The following is a 16,094-nucleotide window of genomic DNA, read 5'->3' as shown; positions in this document are numbered from 1 at the left end:
CATTATATTGGATTCTGAGCCGGCCACAATGCTGCCGATAATTTGGAACGTAATACAGATTCTTAGGTCACTAGGATCAATGATCCGATCATGACTAAATTAAAATTCGTACTTCGCAGAACAGCCTTACCGAACCAAAACCACCAGCAGAAAACGGTTCAGAATTGGCGGAAGCGTTTTACAAAGATTAAAAGAAAAAAACACATGGACTATTGAATCGTGAAGCTGTTATTATTGTTTATGATCCCACAGCCCACCTTACGATGAGGCTACTCCAGTCCTTAGACCATATGTGAGAGGAACCAAAGTCGCAATGGCATGATGGATCCTATCATTTAACGCTGCATGTTTGCTTCGTGGCAGAAATATTCGGGATGGTTGTACATACCCCAGCGGGCTCATCACGTGATGATGTTATTCATTCATCGTGGTAGTTGCTCGTAAGTTGCTTTAAAGGTATTTACTGAGAAAATATAGTAATCGCATGCGGGGACAGTCGCATGGTATCGGATACTAGCACACTGTATATGATTAATTGACACTGCATATGATTCCTCTCTTATTAGGAAGTCAGTTTAAAATAAAAATAATATACATTTTTACAGGCTTACAATACAATATAGATAAACAAAACAAAAAATAACAAAAAGCAATTGTACTGTTAAAAGTGAGACCTGAGAACTCGTATCTCAAGGTGGGTGGGCGGAATTTACGTTGTAGATGTCAATGGGCTCCGATAACCACGTAATACCAGGTGGTCCGTGAGCTCGTCCATCCATCTACGAAAAAAAACACACACACAAGCAAAACGTATTGCTAGGATCACTCAAATCATAATTTAAGTGTAAAGTATAATAACATTCCTCGCGTCTCCAAAGACCAAACTGACGTCTTCAGCTCTAACACTAGAAGCAGACTAAGGGACCCCAGTAACCGTACTCGTCGAACTCGGCAAAGAGTTCGACGTGCAACCTTTTTTTTTTTTTTTTTTTCGGGCCGGGGGCCGAACCTCCTACGAGTTCCCCGCGCCTAGGGGGCGCACGGGGTATGTGAGACTCAACGATCTGCAGGTGTTGAGAGCAGATCGCAGGCCCAAGGATTTTAGGGCCCACCCACTAAACGACTCCCCTGCACTCTTACACCCGACGTCCGATCTCCGTCCGGGGTCAGAACCCGTTCAGAGTAGGGGGGTTCCCGCGGTCAACACTACAACCAGACACGCGGCGCCACCCCGAGGACGCCCGACCGACGGGTCGTCGAGGCGATAGTCGACGACCAACGACGTCGGTCTCGACGTGCAACCTAACTTAACCATCTGCCCTCTGAGTTTCTCGCCGGATCATCTCAGCGGTTGGCGATTTCTATCCGGTAGTAGATTCATTCGCGAAGCAGCTGCCCTTGAGTTGTTAGGTCTCCTTTGGAGGCGCTCGGGTAGCTGTTAGCAAATTTCACCCCTCCTGGCTGAGCCTTTGCTCGCCAACCTGTCCTGGTGAAATTGGAGAGGCCTCCGGACCACCAGTAATCCCTCAAGCATAAAAAATACCAAACTACTAATTGTATAGGACTCGTTGCAGATCCGTCGTATCATCCGATATATGAAGCTCAATAATACCAAACAAATATAGGTATTCTCTAAACGACACACAATTCAGATGATACAATTAAAAATGGATGACATTCGCTTGCTTAGAACACCCATTACACATGAGATCGCGATAATAATTAGCCTGCCAAAGGATCAGAGACGGTTACGACCAAAACAACCGTACGTGACGAGGGCAGGGTTACGTCACCCCTCGATAACAGAGCGACGACCACGTATATGGAGCTCGGCTACTGGCGCGGCGCGATCCTTCAGTACGCGACGCGCCATCGGACAAAACGTACGCGGATTTCAAAATAACACAACACAACACGAAAGTAAAAAAATATAAAAACAATCACCGGCACAATCATGGTGAGTTTTTATACTTCTAATTTTCAAATTCGTTATTTTTAATCCTCACAAAACTCACGAAAATTTATAAATTGTTTTAAAAAAAAACAAAAAAATTATAACGAATGTTCTATGTTTAGATTGTTTAGAAATTCGAGATTTCATGCAGTTTTTTCGCTTATATTTTTCTCGAGGAGTCTTTAAATTTAGTAGGTATGCGTTACTTTTAGAGATTATTTTAGTTTCGCAATAATTAAAGCGCGTTTTTTGTTTAATTCTTAAACGAAGAAGAAATTCTCACGCTCAATAAATTTAACGTAATACACAAAAAAAAGAAATAGATTCGTCAATGTTGTGGGCAGTACATAACTGCATTCTTTTTCGTTTTATTTTTAAAAGCGGTCATCGGTAGCACGCGGGACACAGGAGTCAAACGCGATTTGGGAACATAAAATAGCGGGTGTTTTTTTTCCTATCTAAGCAGATAGCCTTGAGAGGCTATTTCAGCGTAACCTTAACTAGTAGGTGAGCTCACGGGGCTCAAACTGGAGTGATGCTAACACTGACCCTAGCAAGAGCAGTGCTTCACAGAATATACCACTGGATCGGAAACGCGACCCACTGAGAAGATCCGGCGAGAAACTCAGTGGGCTGTGTCTGTGGGTTAATTCGCTCGTCGAGCCCTTCGTCGTAAGCGACGGGTTCGACGAGGACGGTGACCGGTGCTTGTGGTACCTAAAAGCACCGCTAATGGATCGGGAGGATCCGTAATGATGTGTGGCGGGTATGCGGTTGCACCCGTCTATGTAGATTCTGATTGACGAAGTTCACGGTACAGCCTAGTCAAGGCCGAACTCCACTTTGGAGCATGAGATCAGCTGCACTGAGAACTAGAAGAAGAATAGAATATCAGAAACTAGACGTGTTTATTTATTATGTATAGGATGTTTTTAAATATGCCTCTTTAACCCTTTGACTGCCGTGTAGGTCACTGGTAGCCTATGTGGCGCACTGAAGTAATTATATTGATTTCTGTTACCAATTCTTTTTCTTTTTTTTTTATTGTTTAGTTGCGTGGACGAGCTCACAGCCCACCAGGTGTTAAGTGGTTACCGGAGCTCATAGACATCTACAAAGTAAATGCACCACCCACCTTGAGATATAAGTTCTAAGGTCTCAAGTATAGTTACAACGGCTGCCCTGCCCTTCAAACCGAAACGCATTACTGCTTCACGGCAGAAATAGGCGGGGTGGTAGTACCTACCCGCGCGGACTCACAAGAGGTCCTACCACCAGTAATTACGCAAATTATAATTTTTCCGGTTTGATTTTTATTACACGATGTTATTCCTTCACCGTGGAAGCCAATCGTGAACATTTATTGAGTACGTATTTCATTAGAAAAATTGGTACCCGCCAGCGGGATTCGAACACCGGTGCATCGCTCAACACGAATGCACCGGACGTCTTATCCTTTAGGCCACGACGACTATCGGTGGTCAGAACTGCCGCCGTCATCTCGGCAGCATTTTGTTACTGTTCAAGATTAGCGGTTACACTTAATGGTCCACGTCGTCCATCAGCCGGTACTAGGGCAGGTTCGAAGTCTCAATTGTTTTGGCAACGACAAAGTTTTATCAACACCACTTAGAAATCACCACGATTAGTCCATTATGATATTATCGGGCGTTGTTATTAACATTATTAACACCCGTTATCTAAAATTGCTGTGACGAAGTTTGCTGTGAATAAATAGGTAATGATGATAGGGCTCATAGTTAAACCTTAGGGAAGGCACAAAAGATGATGTCACTCTTTAAAAGACAATTTATCTTTTCATTAGTAAAATATTTCATACAATCTTTACTAATACCGAGATTTAATTTGACTATATTAAAATACTTTCATGTCTCTACGGTGCTATGTCCTGATGGCACCACACAACTCGTCATTTCGAATCCTCCCGATCCATTAACGGTGCTTTTAGGCACATCAAGCACCGGTCACCGTTCTCGTCGAATCCGTCGCTTGCGATGAAGGGTTCGGCGAGTAAACTAACCCATAGATACAGCTCACTGAGTTTCTCGCCGAGTCTTCTCAGTGGGTCGCGTTTCCGATCCGGTGGTAGATTCAGCGAAACGCTGCTCTTGCTAGGGCTAGTGTTAGCAACGTCCCCAGGTTTGAGCCCCGAAAGCCAACCTACTCGCTAGACGACGCTGGCATAGCCTCTCAAGGCTACCAGGTTAGGTAGGATTTTATCTCGCCATCCAGTGTATTAACTGTATGTCTGCACATGAAGCGTATCTCGTTTGTAGGGTAGTCCATGGCCCCAACAATACGAGAGACGCGCACTTCAATTCTGCGATTAAGTTGGCATTCACGTTGACATCTAAGGGTATTGTGGGTTTCGTGTATTTGTCTACACACAAAAAAAATTATGTCAAATAGGCAAAAACGTCATTATAAAATTGAACAGAAATTTTTCAATAACATATACCTACCATATTTTGAGTTTGCCACGTACTTCGAATAAGTTCTAGAACACTCTTCAACGCTCTCAAAAATTAACATTTTACAATTCGACATCAACATTTTAATTATAAAAATGAAATAATTAATCACAAAACTCACGACGAAACGACAAAGTTTTAATAAAACAAAAACAACAAACATCTTCAATTTCGTATGAAATTACAAACACACACACACACACACACGCACACGAAAAAACATCGCTTTAGTTTATAGCAAATTAATAAAGAGGAAAACAATAAAACAAAACAAAAATAGATTGCATGCGGTTATATTTAAATACGTAATAGTGTCGATGCGTTGTATGCTGAATTAGAAAAAGGCAGTGTCAATAGTGACTTGCTACTTGAAATTCTCAGACCCTAGTCAATTGAGTCAGGGTTCGAGATTTCTGTTCGCCGCTGCAAATATACAAACAAACATCACGGAAACCTTGTTCAACAGATATAGGTACTTCGAAAAAATGTAATGTTTTTTTCCATTATGAGTGCGACGATAGCAATGTTTTTCTCAAATCGGCACGTAACATTAATTTTAACTATAATACTTTTACGGTTTAATCATGACTTTACTATACTTGAGACCTTAGAACTTATATCTCAGGATGGGTGGCGCATTTACGTTGTGGATGTCTATGGGCTCCAGTAACCACTTAACACCAGGTGGTGAGATCGTCCACCCATCTAAGAAATAAAAAAAAAAATAAAAAAAACTATCTCTTTTTTTTTCCCTACCTATGCTGATAGCCTTGAGAGGCCATTTCAGCTTCACCCTAACGTGTAGGTGAGCTCACGGGGCTCAAACCGAAGTGTTGCTAGCACTGGCCCTAGCAAGAGCAGTGCTTCGCAGAATCTACCACCGGATCGGAAACGCGACCCACTGAGAAGATTCGGCGAGAAACTCAGTGGGCTGTGTCTGTGGATATCTCTTACAATTACTGTACGAGTAACAACGAGTGTGCTCACTTGTTGGCAATGTGCACGAATGTTTAGAAATAAGATCGGCTATGTTAACCGATCCCGAAGTGGGTGGTCCACAAAGCGCGAAGATCAGACAGCCGATGGGGCAGAAAGATGCTCAAGTGGAGACCACGTACTGGCAGTAACATCAGATGGATCGATGACCTAGTGAGAATCGCTGGATCACGTTGGATGCCAGTGGCAACGGACCAGCCGCACTGGAGGTCACTTGGAGACGCCTGTGTTCTGCAGTGGACAGTGGCCAGGCTGAGATGATAGCCACACACGACACACCGTGACAATTAGAAGCAGAGTTGAAGTGGGGACGTGACTGAAATCAGCTATATAACTTCTACCTATCTAGGAGCTTAATGTTAAAACTATTAGACTCTCCACAATATGGATTCGTAGAAGAAGCTCTTTGGAGACATTGCTCGAAAGGAGGGTCACAATCTTGAGCAGCTGATGGTGACGGGCAAGATAGAGGGCAAACGTCCCAGAGGATGCAGTCCCACGAGATGGTCGAACCAAATTCGGTCTTGTTTGGACATCAAGCTATCGTGCCCTCCACGAGGCCAAGAATCGCAGCAGATGGAGAACAATTGTACAAGAGAGGTTGATGCAGTGGGGGGTCACGACCCTCAATAATGAGGAGAACGACGCAAGGAGGAGGAGGATCTATACTAAAGTGTTATTCAAATCTAAATATTGTGCTAACTACAGTAAATATCTAATCTTTTATATATTTTTTTGCGATTTACGTTTTATTTTTTTTAAACAGAATTAACTGTATTTTGAAGTTTGATAGCTTGTTTGATCTTGACGATAAGAGAATTCCAAGTGTTAGATAAACTTTAAAAGTACTTCTAATTTCATCATATTTTAATCATATAATCATGTCTAATCATGTTTAATCATATAACTCATTATTTATGTAGGGTCGGTCAAATTAAAAACGAATACGTTTATTTTTTCATAGACGCATAGAAAGGTGTGCAGAGACGCATAGAAAGCGTCTCTGCACACCTAACATAAATTTTTCAACTTATTTCTATGAGACAGTTAAATTATTAAAAACAAGCGGCCCGCTCCGGCTCCGCTCGGGTCCTTAACAAAAATTTCAACGATATTTGACGTTGTTTTTTTTTTTAAATAAAATAACACTTATTGCGGCATAGCTATAATAGTTAGACAAATGCTGTCGCGACACTTTTTGTAAATAATAACGTGTCCTACAAAGTCGTAGTACATTATTTTATTATATCATCAATAGTTTTCGCAGGGCACGCGATGTAAAGAATATTATAGGTAATTTTTTTACACCTTGGGTTACATTATTGGAGTTTTAGTAAGGATCTCTAATTTTTTTCAAAAAAGATTATAGCTTATATCACTCGGGAACAGTGTAGCTTCCAAACAGTGAAATAATTTTTAAAATCGGTTCTGTAGTTTCGGAGTCTATTCAATACAAACAAACAAATCTTTCCTCTTTATAATATTAGTATAGATAATCTATGAGACAGTTAAATTATTAAAATCATTAAAAACTACATATATTCCGAACTGGTGACCTCCTATTTGACGACCTTCAACTTCTGTTCGATCACTAAGGCATTGATCGATGAACCGCGTTCCAGAATGAGGTAATATAGACCTTATCAACAACGATAAATCGATTCGCTTCCAAATAATCTTAAGATAAGACAAATTCAATTCTTAGCAAGACGATTCACACGTACTAAAATATATTTTACTTTTGTTGTTGCCGTGTATGAATGAATGAGTTTCTAACTCACTCATAATAGTAGCAATTTCCGGAAAATAAAATTCAATTACCTAATGTATACATACATATGTATTTTTTTATTGTTAAATAGGTGGATGAGCTCACAGTTCACCTGGTGTTAAGTGGTTACTGGAGCCCATAGACCTCTACAACGTAAATGCGCCACCCACCTTGAGATATCAGTTCTAAGGTCTCAGTATAATTGCAACGGCTGCCCCGCCCTTCAAACCGAAACGCATTACTGTTTCATAGCAGAAATCGGCAGAGTGGTGGTACCTACAAGCGCGGACTCACAAGAGGTCCATATATTTTTAAATTATGCATAAAAAATACGTACATTTAATCAATAAAAAAAAAACATTACACACACTACCATGTATTTGATACAACACACAAACATAATATAAACTCTTTGTTTATTGTCAAACTTTTGTTATTGCTTAAAGTCTGCGGTCAAACTGAGAATAGATTTAATATTGTATTAATTCGAAGGCGAAATCTTGATTATATTATAGAAGTATAATAGTTTTCAACAATAGAACCATAATAATGTTTAAACTTATAATTTCAATTAATTATAGTCGAATTTCGACTACTGCGTCACCACTAGTATTTATTAAAGGTGTAATAGTTTTAACTTGTTTACGGAAAAGTAAAACTTTACATTCTCCCACAAAGTATAGTTACGTCGGTAAGAGTAACGCCATCTATCGCCGAATAGTCGAACGAATATCGAAGGATCTAGTAGCACTTAGAATGCTCGAGAAGTACAACGCCATCTATTGCCAGATAGCGGAAACACAATACTAGCGATGTGTAGAATATTCTCGTTAATTCTAGGGATGTGGTATCGACTATAAAAGCGTTGCAGAGATGGCACGCAGTTGGTTAGTAACTTCGAGTTCCGACGAAGCGAAACAGGGAACTGATCACCTGAAGCGAAGCGGAAGATGCGAATTGAGAGTTTTAAAGTGTTTGTGAAGTGTTTTAATTGTTCGAAGTATTGAATACAGTTTTTAGTTGTACTTTGGTGGAGCCTTTATTTATCCCGAACCCCCCAGCACGTAACAGTATCTTTTGTCTCGAGATAATCTAAAAATAATGATAGTAATTCATATATAAGTATATCGTCCATGTATATGACTCAATTCGCGTTACTCACTCCGCCTAGTACGAGTATTTACGCAGAATTACAAAATTTTCATCGTCTCTCACGTGCACCCACTTGTTAGTATCGTTCCACTTTCGATTATATTTATTCGATTCTTAGGGTTGAAATTTCCTAAATCGTATAATCCAAAATAAACGTGCAGTCGATCATCCATTATGGAAAAGCCTTTTGTGTATTAACGAAAAGATAGAAGAGAGATAGAAAAGAAGAAAAAAGAAGTTGTTTTTATTACTTAGGAGAAATATTAATTTATTAAAATATATCGCATTGTAACTAATAAAAAAATAAGCTATAAATAAAATATTGACTATGTAACCGAAGTAAGAGCACAATAATCGTTTGCTCGAATTTCATCTCACGCAAAAACATCTACATACATAGAGAATAGAAAAAACTTCAGAGGTGTCAAGGGACACCCGGATGGAACGAAGTTCCTTTCGATTAATTAGTGAAGGAATTGTAATTTTTTTTTAAGTTATAATAATAAATTACGGCATTATGAAGAAGAAAAAAACAATATTATGAACTAAATTACTATTGTTGAAAACTGTACTCATTACGCGGACCAATCAGATACGAGCAATGTCATGCGATAAGTGCCTACACGTTGATTGGTCAGAATGACGGATCTAAAAAGTGTCGTGACAACTTTTCGTAAGAATTTTTTCCGTCTAGCCCCCTTTCACAACGCGCGATAAGGAACTTCGTTCCAAAAATATATCTATATAGAGAGAGGAATTCGCCTATAAGAGGTATATAACACTTTTTCCTTAAGTGACGGTTTCTGCAAGACGAATCCTTGCCTTTTGTTTCGGATAATAATAATCCAATTACGTCGAATCCAATCATAATAATATGTCATAATGACAAGACCTATCTAGAATCAGTCGTTACCGAAGCTAATATCGCGGTAGATTCCGATGAAACCGGATAGATAATACGCGCAAATCATTAACACGCCTTATTTATTATTGAATTTAATATTACTAGTGGTCCCGCAGTAGTCGAAATTCGACTATAATTAATTGAAATTGTAAGTTTGTACACTATTATGATTGTATTTTCAAAGCCAAGACTACTACACTATACTACACTATAGAAAAATATTAATAAAGACAAACAATATTTAATCTATTCTCAATTTGACCACAGACGTCAAGAACAAAAGTTTGACAGTAACTAAATAGTATGCATGCGTGTGTGCATTGCGTGCGTTAAATACATGGTAGTGTGTGTAATATTTTTTTTATTGATTTAATGTATTTTTTAAGCGTAATTAAAAAAAAATATTAACATTCTGCACTCCTTCTCTATATTCTCTATAAGTGTGGGAAATTTCATACTCCTCCGTCCGCGCAATTTTCGTAAAAAGGTATACAAAGTTTTTCCTTCACGTATTAATATATAGATAGACAAAAAGTAAAAAAATAAATCCATTAAGTAGTTGGCAGCCCTATATTGACACAGTTCAATGATAAACGGGCAGGTGGTCAGCCAATAGCACGGCACCACTCCGGTGACTAAGCACGGCGAATTATTTTCCTCCGGCACGACAGCAGGATCGCGATCCGACGCTATTATAGTTACGCTACACTATTCGACATTGGTGTCGTGTGAAACGAACGAAAACTGAGTAATCTGAATGTTTATTTTTTTGTTTGCATTTTTAGATTTACGCTTGTGATCTACACATTAAAATATAGTTCAGTGTAAAGTCAGACGAGAGTACTGACGGATCTTCTTTATTTTTATTCGCTACCTAATCTCTGGTAGCCTAAGGGACTATTCCAACTGCGCGCGGACCGGTATGTGGGGTCACGGACTCAACCTGAGGGAATTGCCAACGCTAGCCCTAGCAAGAGCAGTGCTTCGCTTAATCTACCACCGGATCGGAATTGCGACACACTTTTTTTTATTGCCCTTGTAGGCAGACGAGCACACGGCCCACCTGATGGTGAGTGGTTACCGTCGCCCATGGACTTCAGAAATGCCAGGGGTAGAACCAAGCCGCTGCTTACCGCAATGAAGACGTGTTTAAGGGCTAGTTCGCACGTCCAACTCTTCGTCGGAGTTTACGAGTTAGACGAGAAAATCTTCTTTCTTAATGCATACGACAATGCTTCGTCCCGCAAAGTCTATTTTGTTCACATCGTCCCATCACTGTGCCGCGTAGTTACCGAATACCGCTACGTAAAATCCTAAAGTCCTTAGCTAAGATGGACAAATTAGTGAAATTTTAGGGGCACACACACACACACACAAGTGTAACAATTCCAAGTCGCAATGAACTCTTCTAAGCGGTGCTATGATGAAAAAGTGATGACCGTAATAGTCTCATAATATCACAGTTGGTTTTCGCTCGATACGTCGTAGTTCTATCACAGTATATAAATAGTACAGACGTAACTTTTCTGGTGTGAATCGACCTTTATGCACTATTGAGTATTGACTGAGAGCGATATAGGTAATAGAGGCTTAAACCAGTTGGCACAAGGTCTGTTTAATGCCCGCAAATAGTCCCCATCTACTCATTCTTCTCTGGGTATTAGTGTGATTCTGTGATGCTAATGACGTATTTGTGAATTTGGTACGAGAATCAGATAGCCGTGCCACACGATTTTCTCCAAATCCCATTTTTTTATGAACTGTATACTATCTGCAATTAGTGATTAGTGAGGGGAAAATATATATCTTGCAAAAGGCCTTATCCAATGACCAAATTCCAATTTCTCAAATTTCCTCAATATCCTGTTTCCAAATAAAGATAGCTATATCATTGAGTCATTTATACAATTGTACCATAATCGTGATTGAAAGTAAGCACAGTAATATCATGATAAACGATGCGGCTGTCACAAGCATCAGCATGATCAAGCATGACGCGATACACATGCTGGCATCGATATAATTGATGATACATTAATTCATCACACAGTTCCATGTGTGCAGTAAATCATTTACTTTATATACTTTGTACAATCATTCGCTTAGTCCTCACAGTATCGTGTGCGGTCGTAGTAAGTAGACATGCGTCGATTATAAAGAGCTTAAGAGTACGGTTACCAATGATAAAAGATGAATTTAAGAATATTATTTTAAAAAAAAACTGCAATTCATCAATATTTTTCTTCACAACACGCAATGTAACACAATCGAAAATCAGTTGACGCACGAGGTCAAAGATTTTGCTTTAGATTACTGGTATACACGGAGAAAGCACGAATTCGTTGAAAAAGATTTCTACCTCTGGTTCCAATAAAATACCTTTTTTATTACTACATATTATGTTTTGATTCTTTTAAAAACAGATTACCAACTTTTTATTTGAAAAGAAAAAAACGGAAATACAAAAGTTTTATAATGAAATGTTTCTGAGCGAACACATAAATCCCACAACGCCTACTATGTGTGAGATAATCGTTCGACTCAATAATATACTTTACTCTTATACAAATATGTTTATTGACAGTTTTTATAGACCTCTATATAGGTGACAACTGTATGTTTTATGGGTTCTTGTTGTACTGGCGAACAAAAAGCCCTTCGAAATGAGTTAATTATTTTATAAATACGAGCCTTCGACAAAGCAAAGACCAAACTTATGATATTAAATCTTGAATCCAATAAATGACATTATTTTTAAAATTAACTTTTTTCATCAATGATGAAATCGATAAAAATGCGATTTTATTATTATTCCACGGCTGTAGTTATTGTGGCGATATAATTATAAGAGTCCATGTACATCACATCACCGCGAATGTCGCCATGCACCTTGAAATTCCACTACCCATGCAATTTAGAATTTGCTGACAATTTGCGACAGCTCTAAATGAAATGATTAAAACAACAAACAAACGAACGATAAGATTATATTATTGTTATCATTTCATTACTGGAAAACCATTTTCCATGAATCATAACAGAAAAAAAACACAGCGACCGATGCTAAGAGGATAAAAGACCCCTGTATATTCGGTGCTGTGAGCTTGAAGTTATTCACTCAAGCATAATTTAAGTTATTCCTGATTTAAAATGAGGCAGGTAATGTTTAGTAGCTGGAATAGTCCCTTGGGCTACCAACGAATAAGTAGGACAAAATAAAAGTTTTTCATGACAAATTTATATCAATAATTGTTCTAAAAATTAGAATGCAAAGTTTCGTCTCTTCGGCATCAAGAAAAATTGCAATAAAATAGTATGATCTATATATTAATAGGTACAGCAAAAACTTAGTAACCCCTTTTTACGAAAATTGCGCGGACGGAGGAGTATGAAATTTCCTACACTTATGGAGAATATAGAGAAGGGGTGCAGAATGTTAATATTTTTTTTAATTATGTATAAAAATACATTAAATCAATAAAAAAAAACATTACACACCCCACCATGTATTTTACATAAATATATACTCTTTGTTTATTGGCAGTCAAACTTTTGTTATTCTTTAAAGTCTGTGGTCAAATTGAGAATAGATTAATATTGTTTCTCTTTAATATTATTTGTCTATAGTTTAGTCTTGAATCTGTGATTATAGAAGTATAATAAGTCTTTGACAATAAAACCTTGGTAATGTTCAAACTTATAATTTCAATTAATTATAGTCAAATTTCGACTACTGGGGGAACACTAAATCAAATCTCGGATTTCTTTAGTGGTAGAAAGTGTCAAATACTAGTAGGTACAGCAACAAACCACTATGTCTATGGCCAAATAAAGTTTTACCAGCCAATAGTTTTACCACCGATGGAATGTACTGGAATTTTCGGCCTCACGCTTCAATACGTACGATGCCATGTCTACGGGTTACGGTAACGGCTCAACATCAAGCACGCTGTAGAGAGTGAGAGAGAGAGAGAGAGAGAGAGAGTATTCTTTATTGTACACCAAAAAACAAATAAACAGTGCGATACATTAAACGCAAAAAGTACAATTGGCGGTCTTATCGCTAAGAGCGATCTCTTCCAGACAACCATCAGGTGGACAAGAATCATTTGGAAACGAACTACGCGCGGTGTACCAATCCAGTGAAATAGATATGCATATATGTACACATACATACATATATCCGTAAATATACATACAATTAATACACAATGTATTATAATATAATAATAATGTAGCTAAAATAAAGCTGTAAGCTCCAATAACCAATTAAAGTAGTAATAATCCAACCATCCAATTAGGGCAGCCAAGCGTCAAAGCCCTTAATACTTTCACATTAAAATCGAATTTACATTAAATTGGGGGTTAAGCTATTTTATCGTGAAACACACAATGTTATCTATGCTTTGGATAAACTCAATGTTTTAATGAAAATTCTCAATATGGTATTACATTCATACAAAATGTTTATTCATTCAATAAAAATAAAATAAATCTATAATGTTATTTGATTTCATTTTCAATAAAATATTAATTTAATATCAAATTATTATGCCACATTAACTATGCGATAAGTTATTCTAATTCAAAATAAAAAAATAATAAATAAGGAACATAACAGGAAACCAAAATAATCAAACAAAAATAATGTTCTTTTATTTAATTATTATTAGATTAGTAACGTAATTAAAAAAAATACTTTAAGGTTTTGGGTAAATAAATGTGTTTGTATTTAATTATAGAAAAAATAAAATAAAATTAGCTATCTTTTACTTTGAATTTCTTTTACAATACTATCAACGTCGATTATTGTAATGCCTAAACGTGGCGTGCTACCCTTGTCGTACTAAAAATATCTTTAACGTGTTGTAGACATACAAGAAGTCGTGTATTATAATAAAACAGCATTTCTCAAATTCATTCGATCTAAAATCGTCGAGATTGTGTCAGCCTTGACCTTGCAACGCGCCCTACAACGTCCCTAAGTTATGAGCTGAAGCGTTATAAGCCGCCCCTGCCTTCAAACCGGAACGCGATACTGGTTCGCGGCTGTAATATCTAGAATACGTAAGAAGTCCTACCACCAGTGGTAGTTAGGGAGAGGGAGAGAAAGAGTAATTTTCTTGATACCGTAATTAATTTGCGTTGTAATTAAAACTCAGTGGGCTGTGTTAATTTACTAGTCGAGCCCTTTGTTCGCAAGTGTTCGCCGTTCGCAAGCGGCGGGTTCGACGAGGACTATGATCGGTGCTTGTGGTACCTAAAAGCACCGTTAATGGATCGAAAACGCTAATACCTGTCTTCTTTTATGTAGTCTATTCACGTACACTCAATCCTTAGTAGCTCATAATAATGAGGCAATTAATTAAAAAGTATAATAATATAACACTATTTTTCTTATTTAAATTAAGATTACGTATACGTTTTTTTAATGATTCTTTACGTGTTACATAAAAATTCGTTCATAATTACAAAGCAAAAAAATAAATCATGTCCGAAATTATTAAAACTCGAATCACCCGCTACCTCTTGTTAATCAATACAAACGTTAATGTATTCACGGCACGAGTTATCCGGCTTCCGAATAAAGACGGTGACACGATTCCCAACGAGTTCGTCTTGTCCTTAAATAAGGGCCGGTGCACAGCTGGACGGTTTTATGCCGCTGTGTTGTGGGTCTTTATAAACGTGATCATAATATTAATTAAATACTTGTTTTCACTGCCCTATAAAAGGGCCCGTAGTCGATAAACTTCAAAGTCGCTTCCCTGTTTGCGACATGGCTTCTACTAAACACAATAAACAGTTTTTTTTTAGGGGAAATCTGGAATAGAACACAATGATACGCGCTGGGGTTCGGGATAAATGAAAATTCTACCAAATTGAACCTGTATTAGCACTTAGAACACTTTAAAATTCTCAATTCACTTCTTCCGCTTCGCTTCAGGTGATCCGTTCGCTGTTTCGCCTCGTCTAGAACCGCTTACTCACTTCGCCTTCGTGTCTTCTCTGCAACGCTTTTATAGTCGATACGACATCCCTAGGATTATCGAGAACATTCTTGACAGGTCGAATAGTTTCGATATGTGTTTCCGTTAGTTGATAATAGATGGCGTTGTACGCGATTTTAATAGATACTTTGATATTTGTTTCTACTATTCGATGATAAATCACGTTGCTCTTACCGGCGTAACAATAAGTAAAAAAAAAAATTACTAACACAAATACCACGAGAAGAATGAACAGACCACGAATCTACGACCTTCGGCGCAAAAGTCCGAGGCGCTAGCTACCGCACCACCGAGTCAGTCTTGTCTCATATAATTGTCATTACATTCGATTTAATTACTGAACCCGCTCGCGTGCGACAATTACATATAAAATGCCACGAGAATAGTTTGAATGTTTCTCGTAATAAACGTTGGTCGCATCACGTTGTTCTATGCCTATATTTAGAACGCGCGCAATCCTTGAGTAACAAAAGAAAATTAAATAATAACAAGCGGTTGTTGATTCCATCACGTGGATTTTTATGCCCGTAGGTACATAGGCTCTGCCTAATTCTACCGCGAATGCAATGAACTTAACATGACTAAATTTAATTTTTAACTGATTAACACTGAATGGCCTAATGTACCATTTTTGGATTTCAGCGGTGGGTCAAGGATTTCACGGCCTAGCCTAGAGACAAGTCGTTACTCGAGTCCTATATACATAACAAAGCTTACGATGGATACCTCTTGCTATCCATCTTACGACATGAGGTGGAAGTTTCAAATGTATTGTTCCTTGGCTGCCTCATCCCTCAAACCAGAATGCATGATT

The 16,094-nt window shown here is 38.1% G+C and overlaps 2 protein-coding genes across 5 annotated transcripts in view; one reads left to right on the top strand and one right to left on the bottom strand.

Annotated features, from left to right (window-relative positions):
* LOC101735373 (uncharacterized) overlaps nucleotides 1–16,094 on the bottom strand; it is a 72,595-nt gene that overhangs the window by 21,201 nt on the left and 35,300 nt on the right. The window lies entirely within an intron of this gene.
* The window catches only part of LOC101747029 (transforming growth factor beta-1-induced transcript 1 protein), a 33,731-nt gene continuing 18,733 nt past the window's right edge, over nucleotides 1,097–16,094 (top strand). For all 3 annotated transcript variants that reach the window (XM_038012466.2, XM_021347456.3, XM_062669600.1), the window contains exon 1: nucleotides 1,097–1,957. In XM_038012466.2, coding sequence (XP_037868394.1) covers nucleotides 1,955–1,957 — 3 coding nt within the window. In that variant the 5' untranslated portion in view covers nucleotides 1,097–1,954. The remainder of the gene's footprint in view (nucleotides 1,958–16,094) is intronic.

This window comes from Bombyx mori, chromosome 8 (genome assembly GCF_030269925.1).
Source record: "Bombyx mori chromosome 8, ASM3026992v2".
Taxonomy (NCBI): domain Eukaryota; kingdom Metazoa; phylum Arthropoda; class Insecta; order Lepidoptera; family Bombycidae; genus Bombyx; species Bombyx mori.
This window is presented reverse-complemented; position numbering and strand designations above follow the sequence as displayed.